The 23,697-nt window shown below is 36.6% G+C and overlaps 2 protein-coding genes across 2 annotated transcripts; one reads left to right on the forward strand and one right to left on the reverse strand.

Annotated features, from left to right (window-relative positions):
- Nucleotides 1-10,357: 10,357 nt before the first annotated feature.
- On the forward strand, nt 10,358-11,311 carry LOC144305841 (olfactory receptor 8D1-like). Its single transcript, XM_077884969.1, has one exon. It carries the CDS (start codon nt 10,370-10,372, stop codon nt 11,309-11,311), a length of 942 nt encoding a protein of 313 aa, XP_077741095.1. The 5' UTR covers nt 10,358-10,369.
- Nucleotides 11,312-21,983: 10,672 nt separating this feature from the next.
- LOC144305849 (olfactory receptor 8D1) lies at nt 21,984-22,916 on the reverse strand. The gene has a single exon (XM_077884971.1). The coding sequence runs from the start codon at nt 22,908-22,910 to the stop codon at nt 21,984-21,986; it is 927 nt and encodes a 308-aa protein (XP_077741097.1). The 5' UTR covers nt 22,911-22,916.
- Nucleotides 22,917-23,697: the final 781 nt, after the last annotated feature.

Consider the following 23,697-nt stretch of genomic DNA (forward strand, 5'->3'; position numbering starts at 1 on the left):
TCAACCACTGAGCCATGCAGACGTCCCTATGGAGGTTCTTTATAATTCTGGTTATGAATTCTTTGCAGGTTATATGCGTATCAATTAATCTTTCCCAGTTAGTAACTTGTCCTTGTCCTCCGAAAGGCACTATGCCTTTTGTTGTGTAGATTTTTATGTAACCATATTTATGAGTCATTTTCTTTAAAAATTATGCTCACTGAGGGTCATGTACCCTTCTATATTTTCTTATTTTTATATAATACCCATTTTTAGATAATTACAGTAAAATAAGCAAGTATTTATACAATTCAATGAATTTTGAAAAATGTATTCAGTTGAGAAACTAGCACATCTATTAAGATACAGTGCAGATGGGGTGCCCAGGTGGCTCAGTGGGTGCCATAAATGATATTGCCGGGTTCAGCTTGCCTACTGTTTGTTAAGGATGTTTCTTTTTTCTTTTTGAAATTGTCCTCATCTGGTTCTGGATAGGGTGATTCTGGTTTCATAAATTGAGTTGGAATATGTTCCTTCATCTACTGTTTTCTTAAATACTTAGCTTAAGATTTAGCATTATTTCTTCCATAAATGTTTGCAAATATCTGCACACTAAATCCTGTAGGGCAGGATATTTCTTTGACAGAAGGTTTGTAATTACAAATGTAAATTATGCGTATAGAACTGTCAACTAAATCTATTTTTTATTGTCTATTTAGTAAATAGTGTCTAAGAAATTCCAGTAGCTATGTCAATAGCTATCACTAGCTGGTAGTGTGGAAGACTGGATGTTCAACTAACCTGAGGTCAGTTCAATTTTCTTAAACTTACGGCTTAGTCACATATGAGGTTAACACTTGGCAGAGTCTAAGTAATCATCTCTCACTTTGACTGTGAGATGTAGGAGAGAGCTCCCACAACTGGGGGGAAAATACAGCAGGAGTATCCCTCAGTGTCTACTGTTCTAAAGAGTATAACTCTCCGGTATAACTCCTTCCTAAATAAATAAGTATATATAATTGTGTGTGTGTGTGTGATGGAAAAAGCAAGAAAATACTCCATTCAAGGAAAAGTATCACCAGGAATGGATCTACAGAGAAGCTGTCTATTGGAACTATCAGAAAGTGATACAAAAATATCTAATAAATATATTCAAGAATTTGTAGGAAAAGTGCAAAAAATAGTTGAACCAACACGGAAATCTTAGGAAAACATATTTATATAAATTCACTTTTACCCTGAAGATTCCTGTCTTTTTCCAATTTTGGAAAATTATCATTAGCTATCTTTTCAAATCCTGTATCATCAGTCCCTCCCTCCATCACCTTCTTCTGGCATACCAATTAGACTAAAAAATGGGCACGAGACATGATTAAACATTTATCAACAAAAGACATACAGATGGCCAACAGGTTCCTCAGAGAGTTAAAAATAGAATTACCACATGATCCAAGAATTGCCCTACTAGGTATTTACCTGAAGAATAGAAGTGGAGGCTCTCAGTGTATCTTCTCTGTCTCTTAACTGCCTTTTTTTGTTTTTTTTAATCATTTTTTTTTCTCTCCTTTATGCATTCTAGGTGAATCCTCAGGACTCATTTTCCTGATTCTCTAATTCCTCAGTGATAATGTCTAGTTCTCTAAATATGTCTTCAACTATATCCAATCTAGAGTTTAATCCAAACACCAATTAATTTCTATTTCAGTGACTATATTTTCATCCCTAAGCATACAGTTCACATTTATTTCTTCTAGTTTTTATTACGTTTATTATGTTTTCTTTTTTATTTTTTTATTTTTTTTTAATTTTTATTTATTTATTTATGATAGTCACAGAGAGAGAGAGAGAGAGAGGCAGAGACATAGGCAGAGGGAGAAGCAGGCTCCATGCACCGGGAGCCCGACGTGGGATTTGATCCCGGGTCTCCAGGATCGCGCCCTGGGCCAAAGGCAGGCGCCAAACCGCTGCGCCACCCAGGGATCCCATGTTTTCTTTTTTAAAATGGAAATTTAATTTTTATATATTTTAACAGCTAGTACGTTTACTTTAAATCTCATTTACTATAAATAAATTACAATGTCTAGTATACAATATTCTAAAAAAATATTAAGTAACCCACAGCAAATCAAGAAAGGGAATCAGAGGAAAGAGAAACAAAAGAAAAAAAACAACACAAATAATAAAATAGCAGATTTAAGCCCTAACATACCAATAATCAGTTTATTTGTAAATGGTCTACATTTGACAATGTCCACTGAATGGCTAAAAAAACAACTAACTCAACTCTATGCTGTCTACAAGAAACCCACTTCAATGTTAGGTAACATAGACTTCAGAGTAATAAGGGAAAATATCAACACTAATACCAACAAACTAATACAGTTCATTTAGTTCAGAAAGGGAAAAGTAAAAATTTTTAATGATACGTGATTGTGATTGTCTAGGTAGGTTGGGGAATGGGGTTACTGGGTGATGGGTATTAAGGAGGGCACTTGATGTAATGTAATGAGCCCTGGGCGTTATATGAACCTAATGCATCACTGAATTCTACCTCTGAAACTGATAATACACTATATGTTACTAAACTGATTTTAAATAAAATTTAAAAGTAAAAAACAATCATATAAAAATCCATCATTTTCAATAATTAAAAACGAACAAAAGGAAACTAAACTTTAAAATACCATTTGCAGGCACGCCTGGCTGGCTCAGTCGATTAAGCACTAGCCTTCAGCTCAGGTCATGATCTCAGGGTCCTGGTATGGAGCGCCGCATCAGACTCCCTGCTCAGTGGGGAGTCTGCTTCTTCCTCTCCCTCTCCCTCTGTGCTCTCTCGCTCTTTCTCTCTCACTCTGTCAAATAAATAAAATCTTTAAAATAATAATACAATAAAATATCACTTGCAAAAGCACCAAACACATGAACTCCTTAGTGATAAATCTGGCTTAATATGTGCAAAATCTTTATAAACAAAACTTTATTGAGAGAAATTAAAGAAAACCTGAATATACTGTATTCTTGCATTAGCAGACTCATTAATATGATGTTAGTTTTCCTCAAATTTGTTCATAGATTCAATATAATCTTATTCAAAAGCCCAGTAAGCATTTTGTAAAGATTGATAAACTGTTTCTAAAATTCATAAGGAAATACAAAAGGCCTGGAATGAAAGAAAAGAACTTTGATATAGAAAAACAATGCTGGAGGGTCTACATTACAAATTTCAAGACATGTTCTGAAGCTACAATGAATAAGAGAGTGTTCTATAGGCATCTAGTTAGATGATAGATAAATGGAGTAAAATAAAGAATTAAAAAATAGATCCACACATAGACAATTGATCTCAACAAAATCATATGCCAAGGAAATCTGACAGTGCCAGAAAAATTAGACATTCTTATGCCAAAAGAAAAAGAAGAAAAGAAAAGAAAAGAAAAGAAAAGAAAAGAAAAGAAAAGAAAAGAAAGAAAAGAAAAGAAAAAAGAAAAGAAAAAAGAGAAAAGAAAAGAAAAGAAAAGAAAAGAAAAAAGAAAAGAAAAGAAAAGAAGAAAGTAAGAAAGAAACTATTGAGGGGATCCTGGGTGGCTCAGTGGTTGAGTGTTTGCCTTTGGCTCAGGTTCTGGTCTCAGGGTCCTGGGATCAAGTCCTACATTGGGCTCCCAGTGGGGAGCCTGCTTCTCCCTCTCCCAATGTCTCTGCCTCTCTGTGTCTGTCATGAATAAATAAATAAAATCTTTAAAAAAAAAAAAAAAGAAAGAAACTATTGATACACATAAGACCATGAGCGAATCTCAAAATAATTATGCTGAATAAAAGAAGTCAAGCAATGAGTATATATAGTATGGTTCTGAAGTATAATATTCTTGAAAGTGCAAGCCTCAGTAACAGAAAATAGATTCCTGGTTGCCTTGGGAAGGGGTGGAAGAAAATTAAGAGGGAAGGGTTGCTAAGGGAGTGAGTATGTTCATTTTCTCAATTTTGGTGTTGGTTTCACAGTTAAATATTTGAAATTTACCCAATTGTACACTTTTAAAAAAATTATTTATTCATTCATGAGAGACACACAGAGAGAGGCAGAGACATAGGCAGAGGGAGAAGCAGGCACCTTGTAGGGAGCCAGATGCTGGACTCCATCCCAGGACTCTGGGGTTACGAGCTGAGTTAAGACAGACCCTAATTTTGCACTTTAAATATATGCAATTGATTGTGTGTCAGTCATACCTCATTAAAGCTGTGAAATTTTTGATAAATAAATGAAAGGACAATTCATGACAGTGTAGACTGGCAAAAATATCACAGATTTGAAATTAGGAACAACCTGGAAAATTGCATGGACATATGTTTTCCACACCCTTTGAAATCACAGAAAGGAAACAGGTCACTTATTCTTTTTAGAAGATATATAATCTTCTAAAATGGTTAGATGAGTTACAAATAAAAAATTCTTCTATGTGACAGATGATGAAATGGTTAGATAAGTACAAATAAAAATTTCTTCCATGTGGCAGATGATGAAATGGGTTTGGCTGGATGATAGAAAATCAAAAATGCTACAGAAAAATCTAATAAAATTTTGTGGTTTTGACAAGGTAATTTAATTTTTAACACAGCATTAAAAGTTTGATATCTGCTATGGAATCATTATTAATCTTAACACTTGGGAGAAAAGTTTGGTGTTTATCGTAAACCCCCATGGATCAAGAGGAACACTACTATATTGCCAACAAACATGTCCTTTGTAATTGTTTCTTCCCTATAGAGTCCAACCACAGGAGTGATAAGCCCCAAAGGGGAATTTTGCTTCAAATCATCTCCTTCAAATCCAAATAATTTCAAATAAATCTTTCCTTTAATAATAGAGGACTGAAGGTCAGTAGAATTACTTTCCTTGCTGTGCTTAGTTGGTCATAAACTGTTACTTTTCATCAATACTCCTTGTATTCTTATGCAGAATCAACTGTATGATTTTGACAGAATTAGAGAGATTGTGGGCCATTAGTGTTTGGTGATACAATTGTCTTGTAAATGTGTGTGTGTGCGCGCATGTGCACACATGAACTCTATGAGACACGTAGGTCCAGCATCACTTTACCTGGTGGTAATATTCAGGTAAGTTATAAAATTCTATCTACCTTTGATGAAATATTATAGTTGAAATTGAATTTGGGAGAAAGTTAAAAGTTCTCACTACCCATGTTATTTGAACAACACCGTAGGGGTGGGCAGTGTCTGCTTCAAGACAGGTGGCCACAGAGAGTGCAACACACAAAGACCATTTCTCCTTCCACTAGGTGTCTGCTCTTATAACCTCAAACTCTTACTTTTCTTCCCCAAGACAAGTCCAGCTCTATTGATATCTCTCATTTATATTGAATGTTGAAGTTTACAGAGCATTTGCACATGCATTAATAATGTAATATTACAAGGCATAGTCAGGAATTCCTCCTTAACTAAAAGGACATTGGCATTAACCTACTTGCTATCCAACATCTCTGGGCTAGCAACGGGTCAACCTATGAATAAAAACTAGCTCCTGACTCCTAGCCCACCTCCTAAAGTGCTATACTCAGAGTCAAAAACTATGTCCCTTCCTACTTTATGCTTTTCCAACAGTGGATTCACAAGAGTCCCCAAAACCAACCTTAAAAATAAAAGGAAAAAACTTCTGGTATTGTCTCTGAAATTTTTATTTATTTATTCTCCCTGTTTTTCTCTCCTGGTTGTAATTCTAGGATGAGAAACCTATTCCAGAGAAACCTATTCTAATAAAAAGAACATTGATTTTTTTTTTTTGAGGCTTAAACATTCTGATCCACAAAACTCTTCAAACACCCATACTCCTCAGAGACACCATCACTCAGAGTTCATATTGTATTAGGAGTTAGCTGAAGATCTTTGAATCTACTTCTTAATGTCCTTCACCAATTTTGCCCATTCTCTCACTCCTTTCTCCTCTGGTAACCTCTAGTTTGTCCTCTGTATTTATGAGACTATTTCTGGTGTGTGTGTGTGTGTGTGTGTGTGTGTGTACTTACTACTTTGTCAAGGAAAGATAAATCAAATTATTTCTGTTACTATCAGTCCACACAAGTATATATTTGGGGTTTTGTTTATTTTTAGAAAGAGAGAGTGTATGTGTGTGTGTGTGTGTGTACATCTTGGAGTGGCGGGGGAGGGGAGATGAAAGAGGGAGAGAGAGAATCCCAAGCAGCCTCCATCCTGAGCATGCGGGGCTTGATCTCCCAACCCTGAGATCATGACCTGAGCTGAAATCAAGAGTTGGATGCTTAATCGACTGAGCCACCCAGGCATCACCCACACAAGTATATGTTTTTAATATTTATCTGAATTTTAAATTTGAAATAACACCCATCAACTCACATAGTTACCAAATCATTTGTGAGTGATGAGAACTTCTAATATCTATTGTCAACAACTTTCAAATATGTGACACAGTATTGTCAACTAGGGTTCACTGTGCTGTACAGTATATGATCAGGACTTATCTTATAACTGAAAGTTTGTACCTTTTGACTGTCTTCACCCATTTGACCTAGAAAGAAACTTTTATGCAGATACTGGCATGGCTGTCTGTCTGTTGGTTCACAAACTGGCCCCTGGGCGCAGAGGGCATGGAGAGATGGTAGAAAGAAGCAGACCACTCCAGATAGGTAGATGGTCATTTAATAAACAAAGGAGCTTACTAATGCGGCTTGCCTTGGGCAGCCTCCAGACACTGTGTCTCTGTACTTGCTTGCCGGAATCTTAAATTTATATAGAGACCTTAACTGGGTTCAGTCACATCTACTGTCCAGATGGTCCCAACAACATGTAACTCTTAAGGCTTCATCCTTAAAAATGACTTCCACTGGGAGTGGTGGACAGAACATTCCAAGGACAGGGCTGGGGGTCAGGGGCCACTGATTACCTGGCTCCACCTTGTTTGTCAACCAGCAGTCACATCTTCTCAATGACGTCTTCTAACAGACTCTCAGTTTATTCAGGACTCAGCTTAAATGTCACTGCTTAAGAGTCCTCCCTTGATTACCTCTATAATTATCAGCCTTTGCTCTAACATTGCTTTATTTGCTTCATAGTATGTCTCATCGCTTGAATCTAAATTGTGCATCTATTTTTTTGTTGGTTTATTGACCTCCCCAATTACAATGTAAGCTTTAGGAGAGTGTATGTATCTTCAGAACACAGAAGACTCTCAATAAATAGTTGTTGGGTGAAAGAATGAACTGTTTCAAAAATATATATATAGCAGGAATTATTTGTTTTGTGGATGAAGAAACTGTAGTTTATGTAGGAGAAGTAACTTAGGGTCACAAAGCTAGGAGAGGATCATGCCTAAAAATGAATCCAGTTTGACATGATGTAATAAACTCAGCTCTTCATCACCTCACAATGACTAAACCACAACTATACTATAAGAAGTTACATTATATGCTGTGAGTCACAGAGTACCTTCAAGGAGAAAGAAGTCAGAGAAAGAGAAGTAACATGGAATCAGAAAAAGTTTCATGAAGGATGACATTTTTTTAAGCCATAAAATGAGATTTAATGAATTGCATGATAAAATTTTAAAATCCATGAGTTGATAAAAACAAATATAGCTATTTAAATTTATTTTATTTTTAATTTAATTTTGATTCCAGTATAGTTAGCATACAGTGTTATATTAGTTTCAGGTATAGAATATAGTAATTCAACAACTCCATACATGACCCAGTGCTCATCACTACAAGAGCACTTCTTAATCTCCATCACCTATTTCACCCATTTCCTCACCCACCTCCTTTCTGGTAACCATCAGTTTATTCTTTGTAGTTAAGAATCTGTTTCTTGGTTTGTCTTTCTCTCTGTTTTTCCCCTTTGCTTATTTGTTTTGTTTCTTAAATTCTACATATGAGTTAAATTATAGGGTATTTGTCCTTCTCTGACCGACTTAGCATTATACTCTTTAGCTCCATCTATGTCATTGCAAATGGCAAGATTTCATTGTTTTTTTTATGACTGAGTAATATTCCATTGTATAGCGATACCATCTCTTCTTTATCCATTCATCAATAGACAGTTGGGTTGCTTTCATATTTTAACCACTGCAAATTATGCTGTTATAAACATAAGGATGCATGTATTCTTTTGAATTAGTGTTTCTGTGTTTTTTGGGTAAATACCCAGCAGTGTAATTACTGGATTGTAGGCTAGTTTTATTTTTAACTTTTTGAGGACCCTCCATACTGTTTATCTAGATCAGCTGCACCAATTTGCATTCTCACCAACAGTGCAAGAGCGTCCTTTTTTTTCTCTATTTCCCTGCCAACATCTGTTGTTTCTTATGCTGTTGATTTTAGCCATGCTGACAGGTATGAGATGATATGGTTTTGATTTGCATTTATCTGATGATGAGTGCACTCTACTCTCACCACTTTTATTCAACACAGTACTGGAAGTCCTAGCCATGTGACATAACAAAAAGAAACTCTGAAGATTCCACCAAAAAACTGCTAGAGCAGAAGATACTTTTAAAAATATTTATTTATTTATTAATTTCAGAGAGAGAGAGAGTGACAGTGACACTGTGGTGGGCAGGGCCAGAGGGAGATGAGAGAGAAAATATCAAGCAGACTCTCCACTGAGGGCAGAGCCTAATAATGCAGGGCTCCATCTCAGGAGCATGAGGTCATGACCTGAGCCAAAACCAAGAGTTGGACACCTAACCAGGCACCCCCAGATGGTACTTTTAAATTGGTTTTGAGAAAAGGTGGGTTTTCATCTTTCCATGCTCAAAGGAATAAGAGCAAAATTACAGATAAACATTAAGTGGTCTATAATTTATCAGTGAAACACTGATAAATCTGATTTGACCAGACAGAGCAACATTTTGGTTTGGTTTTGGAAATGGTAAAGAAAAAGTTGCTCCCATAACATCCAAGGAACCTAGAAAGGGCTTTTATATTTTTATGTACTTGCTACTATGTTTTGTGGCCCTCATGGAGCTTTAGTATCCTTGGCCCTGGTTCATTCCACCCTTTGTAACTGGAGGCCTATTGAAAAGCTAAATGGAAGGATTTGCATGGTCACACGGTTGCGGTTATTATCTAACAAGTTCATACTTTTAGGAATTGGATAATGGGACTTGTTTAAACACAGAATAACATGTGTGTTTGTGTGTGTGTAAGTGTGCACATGCAAATCTTTCCTTTCTGTTTTCCAACTTAAAGCTATTGAAGGAGCAAGATCATCTTACTTACACATGAGGATAATATCCTTTAAATGCTTATCAAAAGCTACAGCATATTGCTCTAATTTTCTCTTTAGAGGAAAATATCAGAGTAAGGGATTTAACAGTAATAATAATAATAAAATAAGAATAACAAAGCTGCATGGAAGTTACAAAAATGTCAGAAAAAAAATGATTCATAGGGGACATTGTTTTATTTGTAGTAAAACGGACAGAGATAGGAGTTCTGACTTCAACACTTACTAACTGTGTAAGCTTGGAATATTTGCATAAACTCATTTGTACAATAGTAAAATAACATTGCATTCATGTTTGGTGACTTAGGGCATGTATTTATTTAACTTCTTTGTCTCTCCGTTAATCTACAAAATGGATATAATAACCATATCTATTTCATGAAATTGTTATAAAGTGTAAATGAGATCATAAATAAAATGTTCTTAACATTGTGGCTGGCACATGATAGGGACTCAGTAAATGCAAGCAACTCCTGCTGTTACCACTCTTCCTTCTCCTCTTCCTCCAGCCCATCATAACAGCTTCCCTTCTAGCACTGCCCTGTTCCTGCCATCTCCAACATGCCTTCATTCCTCTCCTATCTGATTAATAACATGAGTAGCAAAAAGAAAAGTCAAAACCGGCAACTCAGAGGGAAGATGGAAAGCTTGGAGGAAACCAAAGCTTTGTGAGACTGGGGTCCAAGACTGAATGAGCAAACTGAAGATGCCAAAGCCACAAAGGGGAAATCCAAGGGATGCCAGCAAGGGAAAGGTTAAGCTCCAAGACATCTGAAGAGAGCACAGATTGCTGCAGACTGAAGACCAGCAAAGTCTGTGGCATCTCTAAAGCATTTCTCTAAAGGTGACTGAATAACACAAGAGTTAGTTTACATTTATCGGAGAGTCTAAAAGTGGGAGTAATGAAATGGAATGAAATGAAAACTGAAGCCAAATGAACAATCAACATCTTGAAAAAGGCTTCAACTAACAGTAGGTTTTAGTCTCTTGGTTTCTGGAAATTCTGTGTCACTTAGAAATTATCTCATTCATCAGATCTTGGATCACTAAATTCTATCAGATGGCAATGTTTGTCTATTAAGAACCTCTACCCTGAATCCCTCAGTCTATCATAAGTGGGAGAATGGATACAGAAAATCATTCTTCAGTTACTGAGTTTATCCTTGAGGGGTTAACAGACCAGCCTGGACTCCAGCTCCCTCTCTTTGTCCTGTTTCTACTTATCTATATGGTCTGCATCGTGGGAAATATGGGCTTGATCTTTTTAATCAGAATCAGTTCTCAGCTTCATATGCCCATGTATTATTTTCTCAGTAATCTGTCCTTCATAGATCTCTGCTACTCCACTGTCATAATTCCCAAGCTGTTGGTGAACTTTGTTTCAGAAAAGAATCTCACCTCCTTTCCTGAGTGCATGGCTCAACTCTTTTTCTTCTGCTTCTTTGGTATTGATGACTCCTACATGCTGACAGCAATGGCATATGATCGTTATGTTGCTATCTGTAACCCCTTGCTCTATAATGTCACCATGTCCAACAGAATCTGTTTTCTACTGGTCACCAGTGTGTATACAGTGGGCGCCATTGGAGCCTTAGTCCACACCAGCTACATATCTAGTCGATCCTTCTGTGGAACTAATATCATCCACCATTACTTCTGTGACATCCTTCCTCTTCTGAATATATCTTGTTCAAGAGACTCCACCAAGGAACTCTTGGTAATGATTTTGGTTGGATTCAATGTATTTGCATGTGCTTTAGCCATCTTTATCTCTTATGCCTTCATTCTTTCCAGCATCTTATGCATCCACTCAGCTGAAGGCAGATCCAAAGCTTTCAGTACCTGCAGTTCCCACCTTGCAGCTGTTGGGGTCTTCTATGGCTCCATCATCTTCATGTATTTTAAACCATCTTCCAGCAACATAATACAGGAGAAGGTGGCTTCTGTGTTTTATACCACAGTGATTCCCATGCTTAACCCCCTTATCTATAGCCTTAGGAACAAGGATGTCAAGGAATCCCTTAAAAAAGTCCTAAATAATGGGTTACTTTCTCAGTCTGCATAGGAAACAGCACTTTTAATCGAAAAGAAATGGCAGCTTTGAACATAGATCTTATCTGAAGTTTTATTTCTTCTTGTTTTTAAGAGGAACCAATTAGTTTAGAAACATGGGCCATCTTAAAGTAAAATATCTGAAGGATTTGGTTTTGGTGACCCTCATTTCTTCTTTAGGTGCCCCTACCTACTCCCAACACCCAGTGTTCTTTTACTATGTCTAGTCAAGCCATTCAAGAAACAGACTTCCTACCCTACACTTTTGCACCCTCTAAACATATATACAACAGAAACCTTCCTTTCTGTAAATTGTCCTTCTAAACTGAAATCTCCTAATCAAACTTATTTTAAAGTTGTATTGTCTAATAATGGTTGAATGTGTAAATCCCCTCAGTTTATACATTTTAATACTCAAGAGAGTTGTATAAGCAACGGACATTTCTTTAATAGAATTTGAAGGGAATTTAGTCGCTAGGAAACAAGAAGTAGTATTTTCATATGACTTCTAGCTGTTGTTAGAATCATCAAAAATAATATCTGTCCTATGGAGGTGTCAAATGGGGTGACAGTTGGGTGGGGGATGGCAGAAAGGGACAAAATGATTTCTCATTTTTAGTTTTCACTATAATTTTAATCTACATATTATCTTTCCAATTTACTGCATACCTTGACTCCTTTCTGTTGGATCTCAAGATGACTTCCCTTTGGATAACTCCCTTATTATTCACTATTTATTCTCCCATCATTCAGAATAATCCCTGAGCCTCAATATACCATTAAAATTCATTCATTTAGTAAGTCCATCAATAGTATTTGCTGGGAAACTTTGTGACAGACAAAAAAATTCTCTCTTCATTAGGAGTATTTTGCTCCCATAAACCAGTGGACAAGAAAATACATACTATATCCAATAATGATCAGTGCTTTGGAATAAACTAAAGCAGAGGAGGGTGTTGGGACTGGAGGGAGGAGAGGCTTGCCCTTTAATACATGGAGGTCAGACTCTGAGAAATCTAATATTTACCGGAAACCTGAAGGAAGTAGGAAATCAAGCTATATGACCATGAGAAAAAAAGTTAAGGCAAAGCGAACGTCAAATATAATCTCTGAAAGAAGAGCATGTATGGGCACTGTTAAGGAACTGTAGTTTAAAGACCACTGTTTAAGGAGGGTGAAGGGGCAGAGGCATGAGAGGTGGTATCAGGGGAATGGTAAGGGAAGGAGGCAAAACCTGCCAGTCCTTAAGGCAAGTTTGAAAGGTCTAACTGTTTCTCTATGTGAAGTGGGAAGGAAGCCATGGAAGGGTTTGAACAGAAGAATGACATGATCTGATTAATAGATTATTCTTATTCTTTCCAACAAATGGGCCTAGAAGCAATGAAATCCAAGTAACAAAGTTCATGCCTATTATCCTATAATAATTTGGTTTCTATCACACTCCACTGACAGAAACCAGGACTTCATGGAGAAATGGCAGATTCCAGGGTGAGGGTACCTAAAATTCAGGATAAGCCTAGAATATTTTAGTATTCCACAGAATAAATAAGTTCCCTAAATTTACAAAAATGTGTCAAACAGAAAGACCTTCTTCTGGACAAATTTAGGACATCTTGAACATCAGAATGGGTAGTTTATGAAAATCTACAAGTCCTTACTGATACAAAAACAATAATGACAATTAAAATGAAAAGTAGTAGAAAAGGGAAAGGCCTTCACAGAAATATCAATTAATAAATCCAAAAGAATTTATATAATTAGAAACTCATAAGATTGCAATGACCATACTAATGATTGAATTGGTGAGTGTCATCGATGGAAACTCTTATGTAGTCTTGGTTATTCCTGTATTAGTAAAGAACTGAAGGAATTCTTATAAAGTAATTTTCTTCACTTAGATTATATGAAAATAAAGGACATGAAGTTTTCTAGGCCTACTTTATGCCTAAACACCTTAGAATTTCCTACCTAGTATATTAAATAAGCTGGATATTGTCAAAATACAGAAAATCCCAGAAAAATAATGCAGATCTCTAATGGTAGTGAGGCATATCTAATCCAATTTACCACTTTCTTAGTGATAAAATTTAAAACTCAGAAAGGTTATTCTTTCCCTCTCCATTTTCTCTTCTCCTAAGTTTTATTTCTATTTGTGTTTTCCCAACTCTGCATATTCACTCTCTCATAGAACTCCTCATCCCTTCTCACCCCAACAAGTTCTCTAGTGTCCATTTACATACTACTGAAAGAAAGAAACAAGAATGTGAACCTGATTTACCAGTAAGGATGACAAATAAACACAAATTACAGAATTACTGATCTAAGTACAAAAAGGAAAATACAATAAATGTATAAAATAAAACAAAAAAATTAATCCAAGAAATTAACATCAAAATATGGTAGTGATAAAAATTTGTATTTACAAAATTGTGGGAATTCTTACTAATGTCATCATTTTAGAGGTAAACAGACTGAGGCTGAGGACAAATCTATATTCCCCTTCCTTTTATGACTGAGACTACAAATCACCATTAGGAAGATATTACAAATGTGGAAGAGATTAAGAAGAGATATTACATACAACCAGTGCTGACTCTCTAGAATGTAAATGCTCCTAATCCCCTTTTTTGGATCAGAGATCATTTAGGTGGCCAGATGAAGAATTAGATTCTTTCTTAGAATAATGTTTCTAACTGCATAAAATGCATATGACTTAACATTATAATAAACTATTGAAATCAAAATAGTTAAAATAAATTTGTGATTTATCAGTGAATTAAGTCACAGGATCTAGTAGCAGATCTAATAATTACTATAATTTGAAGTAGTGATGGTTATAAATGTTCATGATGAACTCCATTATACCCTAAGAACCTTTTTGACATATGTACAACTTTATATGTTAGGAAAATATATGTGATTCTGTTGATAAGAAAGTCATAGATTATTACATATTTCAACATGATCAGTTACTAAGATTCTGACTTGAAGGTAATGTTAAATTTTAATTTAGAGATTAGAGACAATAAACTTTCTATCCAAGTTTCCAGACCCATAAACTCCAATTTAAGAAGTGCTTTTCTAATAGAAGCAAAGTCTCCAGAGCTTCATACCCAATTCTAGCAGTGAGCTGAATTCTAAGACTACCCAAATGGGCATAACTTCCTCTCTTGAGTAGGTGGAGTGAATTTTGACTCAACACATAAAACAAAATCCCAGGAAAAAGCACAAGACCCTGTTCATCAAATATGAGGTACACACAAAATTCTCTCCTCCATCTGCCCCACACTCCCAAGTTAAAGAAAAGTGGTTAAAAACATAACAAGTCCTTAAATTATACCTCAAAGAAGAGAATGAACAGCTCTCAGATGATCTGGAAGAGGATTCCATGTGAATTCACACACTATATATACCAGAGATATACAGAACTGACTACATTGGGAATGAGCAAATGAAAAGATACCACATAGCACCTTCAGCCATTGCAAAGAAAATAAAGGAAGGAAGGAAAATAAGAAAAGTGAACAAAATAAATGAAACCATTATTTTTTTGTCAAGGACTACTGCACATATCCATGAACACCTCTTCTTTTTTTTTTCCAAAGATTTTATTTATTTATTCATGAGAGACACTGGGAGAGGCAGAGACAAAGGCAGAGGGAGAAGCAGGCTCCCTGTGGGGAGCCCGATGAGGGACTCGATCCCAGGACCACAACCTGAGCCAAAGGCAGACGCTCAAATGCCCCACCTCCTCTCTTTCTAAGGAGACAGCAGGTACCTTGTTCAGCAGAGACATGAAACTCCCATAACACCACAGATACAATATCATATAGGTTATAATAATCAAAAGCTAAGCAATTTCTTCCATTTAAAATTAGGTTATTCTGGGATGCCTGGATGGCTCAGTGGGTTAAGCATCTGCCTTTGGCTCAGGTCATGATTTCAGGGTCCTAGGATCAAGGACCTGGTTCAGGCTTCCTGCTCAGTTAGGAGTCTGCTTAACTAACTGAGCTACCCGGGTGCCCCCATCCTATGATTTTTCTTTTTCTGGTTTCATATTCCCTACTACCTGAAGCAAATGACCAGGTGCAATTATTCCAGCATAACTGAGTTTGTCCTTGAAGAATGAATAGATCAACCAGAACCCAAGTGGCTTCTCCTCCTCTCATTTCTAGGGATATATGGGGTCACTGTAGTGTGAAACTTTAATATATGATCCTATAGTCTCTTTCAGTTCCAAGCTCCAATCTCCCATGTATTTTTTTCTCTGGAATTTGTCATTCCTAGATCTTTTTCACCGCTAAGTTGTGACCCCCAGACTCCTGGGAAGTTTTGTATGGGAGCAAAAGGATGTATCTCCTATTCTGGTTGTATGATATAGCTTTCTTTTTCTTTGTATTTTTGCTCTTGCCAAGCAAAAAATCTCCTCACAATATCTCTAGGTGAATTCAATCTGTTGGCAATAGCTAACATCATCATCTCTTACACCTTCCTGTTCTCCAACATTCTTAAAAAAAAAATAGAAGACTTTTATTATTTATTTGAGAGAGAGAGAGCGAAAGAGAGAGAGAGAGAGCAAACCGTGGGAGGAGCAAAGGGAGAGGGACAAGCAGACTCCATGCTGAGTGCAGAACCTCACAAGGGGCTTGATCCCATGACCCTGAGAAGCTACCTCTTCCCTCATTTAATCCTCTTCTCCCTTGCAAGTGTTGCTTCTCTAAGATTACATCTTGTATACTATGCACTTTTTAGATTTTTTTCCTCTAGTTAATGTTCTGGTCTACTAGGTCTACTTTTTCAGTATTTTTTGTATGTAAGATAGACTTAATTCTCAGGGACCAATACCTTTGCTTGTTTCTAGTGTCATTTTTTTCTACTTACAGATAATTTGAAGTTGGTAGTGCTCTCTATCACCTAGCTGTGCTGAAGGAGAGGTGTTTATGTGGTTTTACTTGTTCCACTAGTTGATCTATATAGCTTTGAGGAAGGCAAACGGAGAGATTCAAATATAAGCAGGTATCATTACCTCAGCTACCCCCAAGTTCTGGACAAAATACTTTACAATGAAAAAGACATAGGCAAGTAGCCAAGTAATATATGGTGACATTTTCAACATAATTGGACATTAGGGAACTGCATATAATGAGATACTATGACATGTTCACCAAAAAGATTAAAAGTGAAAAAAACTCACAATACTATATGTTGACAAGGATCCAGAGTAGTGGGAACTCACATACATTGCTGATGGCACTCTGGCATTATCAACCACCTTGGGAAACAGTTTGGCCCTGTTTTCTAAATGTAAATATTGTCTAAAGCTAAATAACCTATTATACAGCTCAGTAGGTATATGCCGAGGAGTGGCTATATACCCAAGAGGAATGAGGATATATAGCAACCAAAAGACAAGTAAAAGTATATTGATAGAAGCATTAATCATAATAGCTCCAAAGGGAACATATTTCTGAATGTCCCTCACATAGGAGAATGGATAAAATATATTTTATTCATACAAATGGAGACTACAGAAACATACCACAACATGGACAAGTCTTTTTTTTTATTTATAAATTTATTTTTTATTGGTGTTCAATTTCCCAACATATAGAATAACACCCAGTGCTCATCCCATCAAATGCCCCCCTCAGTGCCCATCACCCAGTCACCCCCACCCCCCACCCACCTCCCCTTCCACCACCCCTAGTTCGTTTCCCAGAGTTAGGAGTCTCTCATGTTCTGTCTCCCTTTCTGATATTTCCCACTCATTTTTTCTAACATGGATAAGTCTTCTAGAAAAATTCTTGAGTAGTATAAGCTAGATACAGAAGAATATACATGGTATGATTCTTCATATGAAGTTCAAAATAAGGCAAAACTACTTAGTTGTGCTAGTGCTGCCTCTTGGAAGGAAGTGGATACGACTGGGAAAAAGTATGAGGAAGCCTTTAGGTGTGAGGCTAATAGTCTATTCATATCTTTATCTGGATAGTCACTAAATAGGTATAAACATAATTAAAAATTCAAGGATTTGTATTCTTAGTGCATTTTGTGTATATACACATATAAAAATTCATGAGATACAGTGGAAGAATGTCCAAAAATGCTTAGAGGAGAAGAGAGACTCCTCCAGTACCCCTGCACTCAAAACAGACACACACCAAAATGACTTTGGAATCATCCTTAAAATATTATCCTTATTCATTTGTATGCTATATGATTATTGTAGTTGGAAAAGGAAAAGAAAGATTGTTAATGCGTTAGAGAATTTTTTTATCCCAGTGAGTCATGTATGTGCATGCCATTTGCCATGCATGTCTTTTTAAATTTCAATATACATTGGATATGATCCCAAGTATTATTTTTGACTGCTTTTTCTATTGTATATTTATACTATGTTTTATTTCAGCTTATATCTGAGCGTCATTTAATTCATTTTTACAATTATCAATAGTACAGCAATAAATATCATTGTAGCTCTGTCTTTGCCAATATGACTTTTATTTTTTAAGCATACATGCCTAAGAATTCAATAATGTGGTAAAAGCTCACAAAGAATTTACAATTCAATATATTTAATATATACTATCAACTATCTGATATAAAGTAATATAGATATTTAAATATGCATATTATTCTTGTTTTATTTGAACTTTTATTACTACTAATAGAGTTGGACAAATTTAATGTTCTAATTTGGATTCATATTTTTTATATTTGTTCACTGAATAATTTTTGTCTACTTTCCTATGGAATATGAATTTTTTTGTATGAATTTATAAGAAGATTTTATATATTTTTATTTTGGTCAGCTAAAATCCTTTTGTTCATTTCTATTGGTTCTGACCTTTCCTTCTGGAGGAAACAATAATCCTAATAAGTTTATGAATAAATGTTTTTAACCATAAAGATGGTCTTCTGTCATTTTTTATAAGACTTAGAATTTTTGTCATAACTTAATTTTGAATCTTCTATCTGTCTTTATTCTATTTTTATTCAGCACAGACTTGCCTTTTTCTTTTCCTGAATTGATTGGAATGTGTTTTTCTAAATTCTAGAAGTCCATGAAAAGGGAATGAGACACCCTTCCTTCATTCTTGATATTCTCATCCAGAGGAGGGAATATCTATTACTCTAACACTCCAGATCCGTTTCACACCCTAAGTCACTCCTCCTAGGGAGGTACATTGACTTATCTGACTGCTGAGTTTCAGAAAAGAAATGATTTCTTTCTTTTTGAAAATTAGCATACTTTCAAAAAGAATATATTCTTGGTTACTCTTTCCCATGCAATTCAACCTCTTTGTGGAGACTTGCAGAAATCCTGTCCTTTCTATGATTAGGAAATAAGTTTGCCAAATTCTAGAGCTTAGTTTTGAAAAATTCATCTGCCCCAAAATATATCTTTACTACTAATAAAGATGTAATAAAGATATTTCGAAAAAAATAAAGATATTTCGATCTTCACTCAACAGATTGCTTATTTACCTTTTCTATTAATGCAGAACAAGCGCTATATATTTTACTTTCTCAAACTACTGTATTTTGTATATTGGGTCATGGTTATAAAGAAGCTAACAGGAGAAGTAGATTTAGGAGCAAAAGTGCACATAGGAGTTCTGGGGTTTTGATAGAGGGGATTTTGATTCAGTGGCATGAAGTCACACGTATTTTGCAATATTTTATAGTTTATAGTTTGTGCATAACTTTAATAAGATCCCAGCAAATGGTTATGAGTCTAAAGCCCCCACAAGGGGGAATCCTAACCTTCATAGGTGCAATATGCAGCAGGTTTGTTCAAAGGTGAATGAATAATTTTCTGCAGGTGTCCATTCACTTCTCCAGAGGCCACACTGCGAGTGCTGAGCCTTAAGCAAAGACAGAGGAAAAGTCCCTTGAAAACTGTGAGTTAAGCAAGCCTCCACAAAGCCCTGTGTCCTATGGTCCTTGTCAAATGTAGGTTGGTAAATTAAGCCAATTTCACCAATTGCACAAGCAAATACTGCTGCAGCTTCAACTTGGACATACAGAGGAAGCTTTTTCCCAGACAGGTAATTATTTCATTATAGGGAGAAGAGAATCTTTTCATATAAACTTTTATTGGACAATTAATTGTTGGTTTCACTCTATCTTGAAGCCATGTCTTCAAGAAATAGTTCCAAGATTAGTATGACAGGGTTGTTAGGCTGCTTTAAATTGTATCACTCTTTTATGTCACCTCAATTTGCCTTTGTGATCCAGACATGGCACTGTGGAGGACCTAACCTTGAATTCTTGTGGCTTATGCATAGGCTCAAGAGTCAGCTTCCACTGAATGGGCTCAACTTGTCCCTAAACTTCTTAAATACAAAAGTTCTGACCAGGGCTTTAGCTTCTTGTCTCTAATCAAGAGCTTTCCTTTAGGATGGTAGATTTCATTAATAAACCAATAAAAATGGGCTGGGATCTTACCATAAAAAGGATATTGTATCTTATATTGAGAAAGAAAAACAGCTCAGTGAAATTATTGCAAACCTAAAGACTAAGGAGGTAGCCTAGGGATCCTGGGTGGCTCATCGGTTTAGCCCTGCCTTCGGCCCGGGGCGTGGTCCTGGAGTCCTGGAATCCGGTCCCATGTTGGGCTTCTGCATGGAGCCTGCTTTCCCTCTGCCTGTGTCTCTGCCTCTCTCTCTCATGAATGAATAAATAAAATCTTAAAAAAAAAAAAAAAAGAAGAAGAAGGTATTCTAAAGATCTGGATGAAAGATTCTACTTATAGGAATCAAGTCCGCAGAGGAAATTGAATTATTTGTAAAGGTTGCTTCTGCATAACAGAAACACTATAAAAAAGAAATAAAGTAAAACATTTAATTAAACTAGAATAATAGAGGGAGATAAATAGAGCAAGGGGACAGGAGGGAAGGATAGGGAAGGGATTCTAAATCTTTGTGGTAGATAGGACGCCTGGGTGGCTCAGTGGTTAAATGCCTGCCTCCAGCCCAGGGTATGATCCTGGAGTCCTGGGATCGAGTCCCACATCAGGCTCCCTGCATGGAGTCTGTTTCTCTCTCTGCCTATGTCTTTGCCTCTCTCTCTCCTGTCTGTCTCCCATGAATAAATAAATAAAATCTTTAAAAATAAATAAATAAATAAATAAATAAATAAATAAATAAAGCAATCTATGCGGTAGAAAATAATTTGAAGGCCAAGAACCTGAATCCAGGAAACTATTCACTGCAATATCAAAACCACTAAAAAGCAGTAAATAGTACATGTTTGCTTTAAAGACAGAAAAATCTTAAAGGGTGGCAATGTCTGAGTAGACACAGACATTACCTGGATCCTGAGAAATCATGAAAGAAATATATGGAGCAAGGCATAGGGAAGAGAAGACATATTAAGGAACAGGTGGCCAAGACCATGGTAAAGTTCAGGATCTCATTAAACCAACCAGTGGGAAGGTGTATTCTTGGTGGGGATGGTCAAGAGGAGGAAGCTGAAGATAAATAAGCTTTGTTAGAATTTGGCAGTGAAATTTGGGCAGATCTAGACCTACTGATTTCACATTTCTCAGGTAGAATGATTTCCCAAGATGAAATCTAGAGATTTTTTTTGGCAAAGGCAAAAAAAAAAAAAAAGTAAAGGGAGAAAGGCAGCTAATTTCAACTGCTGGTTAAACATGTAACAGTGAGTGAGGAGAAGCAACATGAGATGGAAGTTAAAATTCTAGAAATTCCACAGAACATTCCTTAGAGGTAGAGGAAAGCAAGTGAGGACTGCAAAGCATCAGAGGCATGTTTCATTATAGCCTCCCCTCCAAACAACAAACAAACAGAACACATGAGACCTAAAATGTATGGAAATCCAGGAAAGACATCATCTAGAGTGTGTGGTACTTACTTGTGCAGTGAGGGCACAAGCTCAGAAACATCACAGTTCAGTTCAGGAATCCACTGAGAACAATCTCCAACTGAAACAAATGTGGGGGTTACCCTCTCTGTGGGGCACGTTTCACAAACTTTATTGCAACAGGTAGTGGAAACCCCACACAGCCCTGAAACTATCTGCCCAGAGGTCCCTTAGTACAGAACCATTGTATCATGAAAGAAAGAGAGAGAGAGAGAACAAAGAAATGGAACAGAAATGAAGAGATTCTGAATATGCTGAATTAAAAAAAAGTAAGAGTATTTTGAGTGAGACTTACTGACTAGAATTGCCATTCTTGTTCCATAACTGTTTTTACAAACTTCTTTCTTTCTTTCTCTTGCCTATTTGTCTCATTCCCTCAAGAATTAATGGAGATCTGGGATCAAGTTACATATCTATTAGCATTCTTGTCAGGGAACAACTGAGCACCACCTACACAGCAGGTATTCCATAAAGCAAACACAGGATGTTGCGGGGGTGGGGAAGACTAACACTGGAGAAAATAAGAATTCTCATTCCTCTTCTACCACAGTAAGTTAGGAAAAAATAAAACTGTCTAAACCTCAGTTTTCCTGCCCCAAAATAAGAACACTAAAACTTGCTTTACCAAACTCCTTTTCATTTCATTGAGAAAATGGAATCAATTACAGATGGAGAAGTATTTTAAAAGTCCAGATAGTATACATATCATGACAGGCTAACAAGGAAAAATGAACAAAAAAGGACATACTTTGTTGAAACCTTAATTTCTCCCACCTATAAATCTCCAAAAGCAAGACTCATTTCTTCACCAAAACCTTCCTCAATGCTTTCTTGACATCCTTGTTTCTCAGACTGTATATTAAAGGGTTCAGCATGGGGATCACTGTGGTGTAGAACACTGAGGACACCTTCTCTTGTTCCAGGGAATTACTGGAAGGGGGCTTGAAATACATGAATGTGATAGACCCAAAGAAGATCCCCACAGCCATGAGATGAGAGCTGCAAGTACCAAATGCCTTGGACCGGCCCTCTGAGGATCGGATTCGAAGGATGCTGTAGAAGATGAAGGCATAGGAAATGCAGACGGCCAGAGTGGGTACCAAGGTGTTAAATCCCGCAATGATAAAAAGCAGAAGCTCATTGAGGTGTGTATCGGAGCAGGAGAGATTGAGGAGAGGAAGAACATCACAGAAGTAATGGTTGATGATGTGGGATCTGCAGAAAGACAGTTGCATCATGGCACTTGTATGGGCCACGGCGGAGAGAAAGCCCAGGCTGAAGGCAACCAGCACCAGCAGTGAGCACACTCGGGGGGACATGACCACACTGTAAAGTAGGGGGCTACAGATGGCAACGTAGCGATCGTATGCCATCACGGTCAGGAGGTAACCCTCAGCCACTACAAAGACCACGAAGAAAAAGAGCTGCGTCATGCACTCAGAATAAAGGATCATATTCTTCCTCCCTAAGAAGTTCACCAGCATTTTGGGGGTAATGACAGAGGAATAGCAGAGATCGATGAATGATAAGCTGCTGAGGAAGTAGTACATGGGGGTGTGAAGGGAAGGGCTCAGGGTAATCAGGAGAATCAAGCCCAAGTTCCCCACCACCGTCAGGATATAGATTCCCAGGAACAGGAGGAAGAGAGGCTGCTGGAGCTCTGGCTGCTGTGTTAGACCCACTAACACAAACTCGGATGCTGTAGAATGATTTCCTGCAACCATTCTTCTTTAGAGATCTCTGTGGAATTGGAAAAGAAGAAGTATATTAAAGTGGATCTTTACTCTCTGTCTAAACAAAACCAGACCTGCAAAAGGAAAGTCCAGAAACAGATACTGAATCACAGCTTTCATTATCTCTGGTCCTGTCTCCCTAAAGCACCCTGTCCTGTGTTTATATTAGTATGTACTTTTTGTTTTCCTTTGTTTCCTATGTTTATATTAGTATGTACTTTTTATTTTCCCTTGTTTCCCCCTTCCATTCATAGAGCCTTTAATTAACTTCTTTCCAGTTAACTTGCTAAGCTCGTATATATTACACATGCACACACATACACATTTTGTAATTTGCTTAGAATGTAGAATAGTATTATTAACACAATTTATTTTTGCATCTTCCCTTCTCAATTAAAAAAAATTCTTACAACATTCCTTCAAAACAACTGATGAACATAAATAGTGGTATAATATTCGGTGGTGTAGATATACCACTAAATATTACATCTTCTTATTGATAAGTTAACTTTTTCCTGGATTAAAAAATGCTACTATCAAATACATTGTCATTTAAAAATGTACATACACATACCAGTGTTTTATTACCGTGAAGTAATGTCCCAAGGGAGATATTTATGGGTCAAAGAGATTATAAATTTTTACTTCATATAAATAGTACAATGTTGCTTTCCAGAAAACTATAGTAATATACACTTTCTGTAGCAATACATGAGTGTCCTTTTTCCTGCATCCCCACTAGCAATATGCATTAGCCATTTTTGCCAATGTGTTGATT

The sequence above is a fragment of the Canis aureus genome, chromosome 3 (genome assembly GCF_053574225.1).
Source record: "Canis aureus isolate CA01 chromosome 3, VMU_Caureus_v.1.0, whole genome shotgun sequence".
Lineage (NCBI taxonomy): Eukaryota > Metazoa > Chordata > Mammalia > Carnivora > Canidae > Canis > Canis aureus.

Bases quoted from the DNA above. Each gene is read 5' to 3' on its own strand.
- LOC144305841 (XM_077884969.1), top strand. From the start codon at position 10,370: ATGGATACAGAAAATCATTCTTCAGTTACTGAGTTTATCCTTGAGGGG.
- LOC144305849 (XM_077884971.1), bottom strand. From the start codon at position 22,910: ATGGTTGCAGGAAATCATTCTACAGCATCCGAGTTTGTGTTAGTGGGT.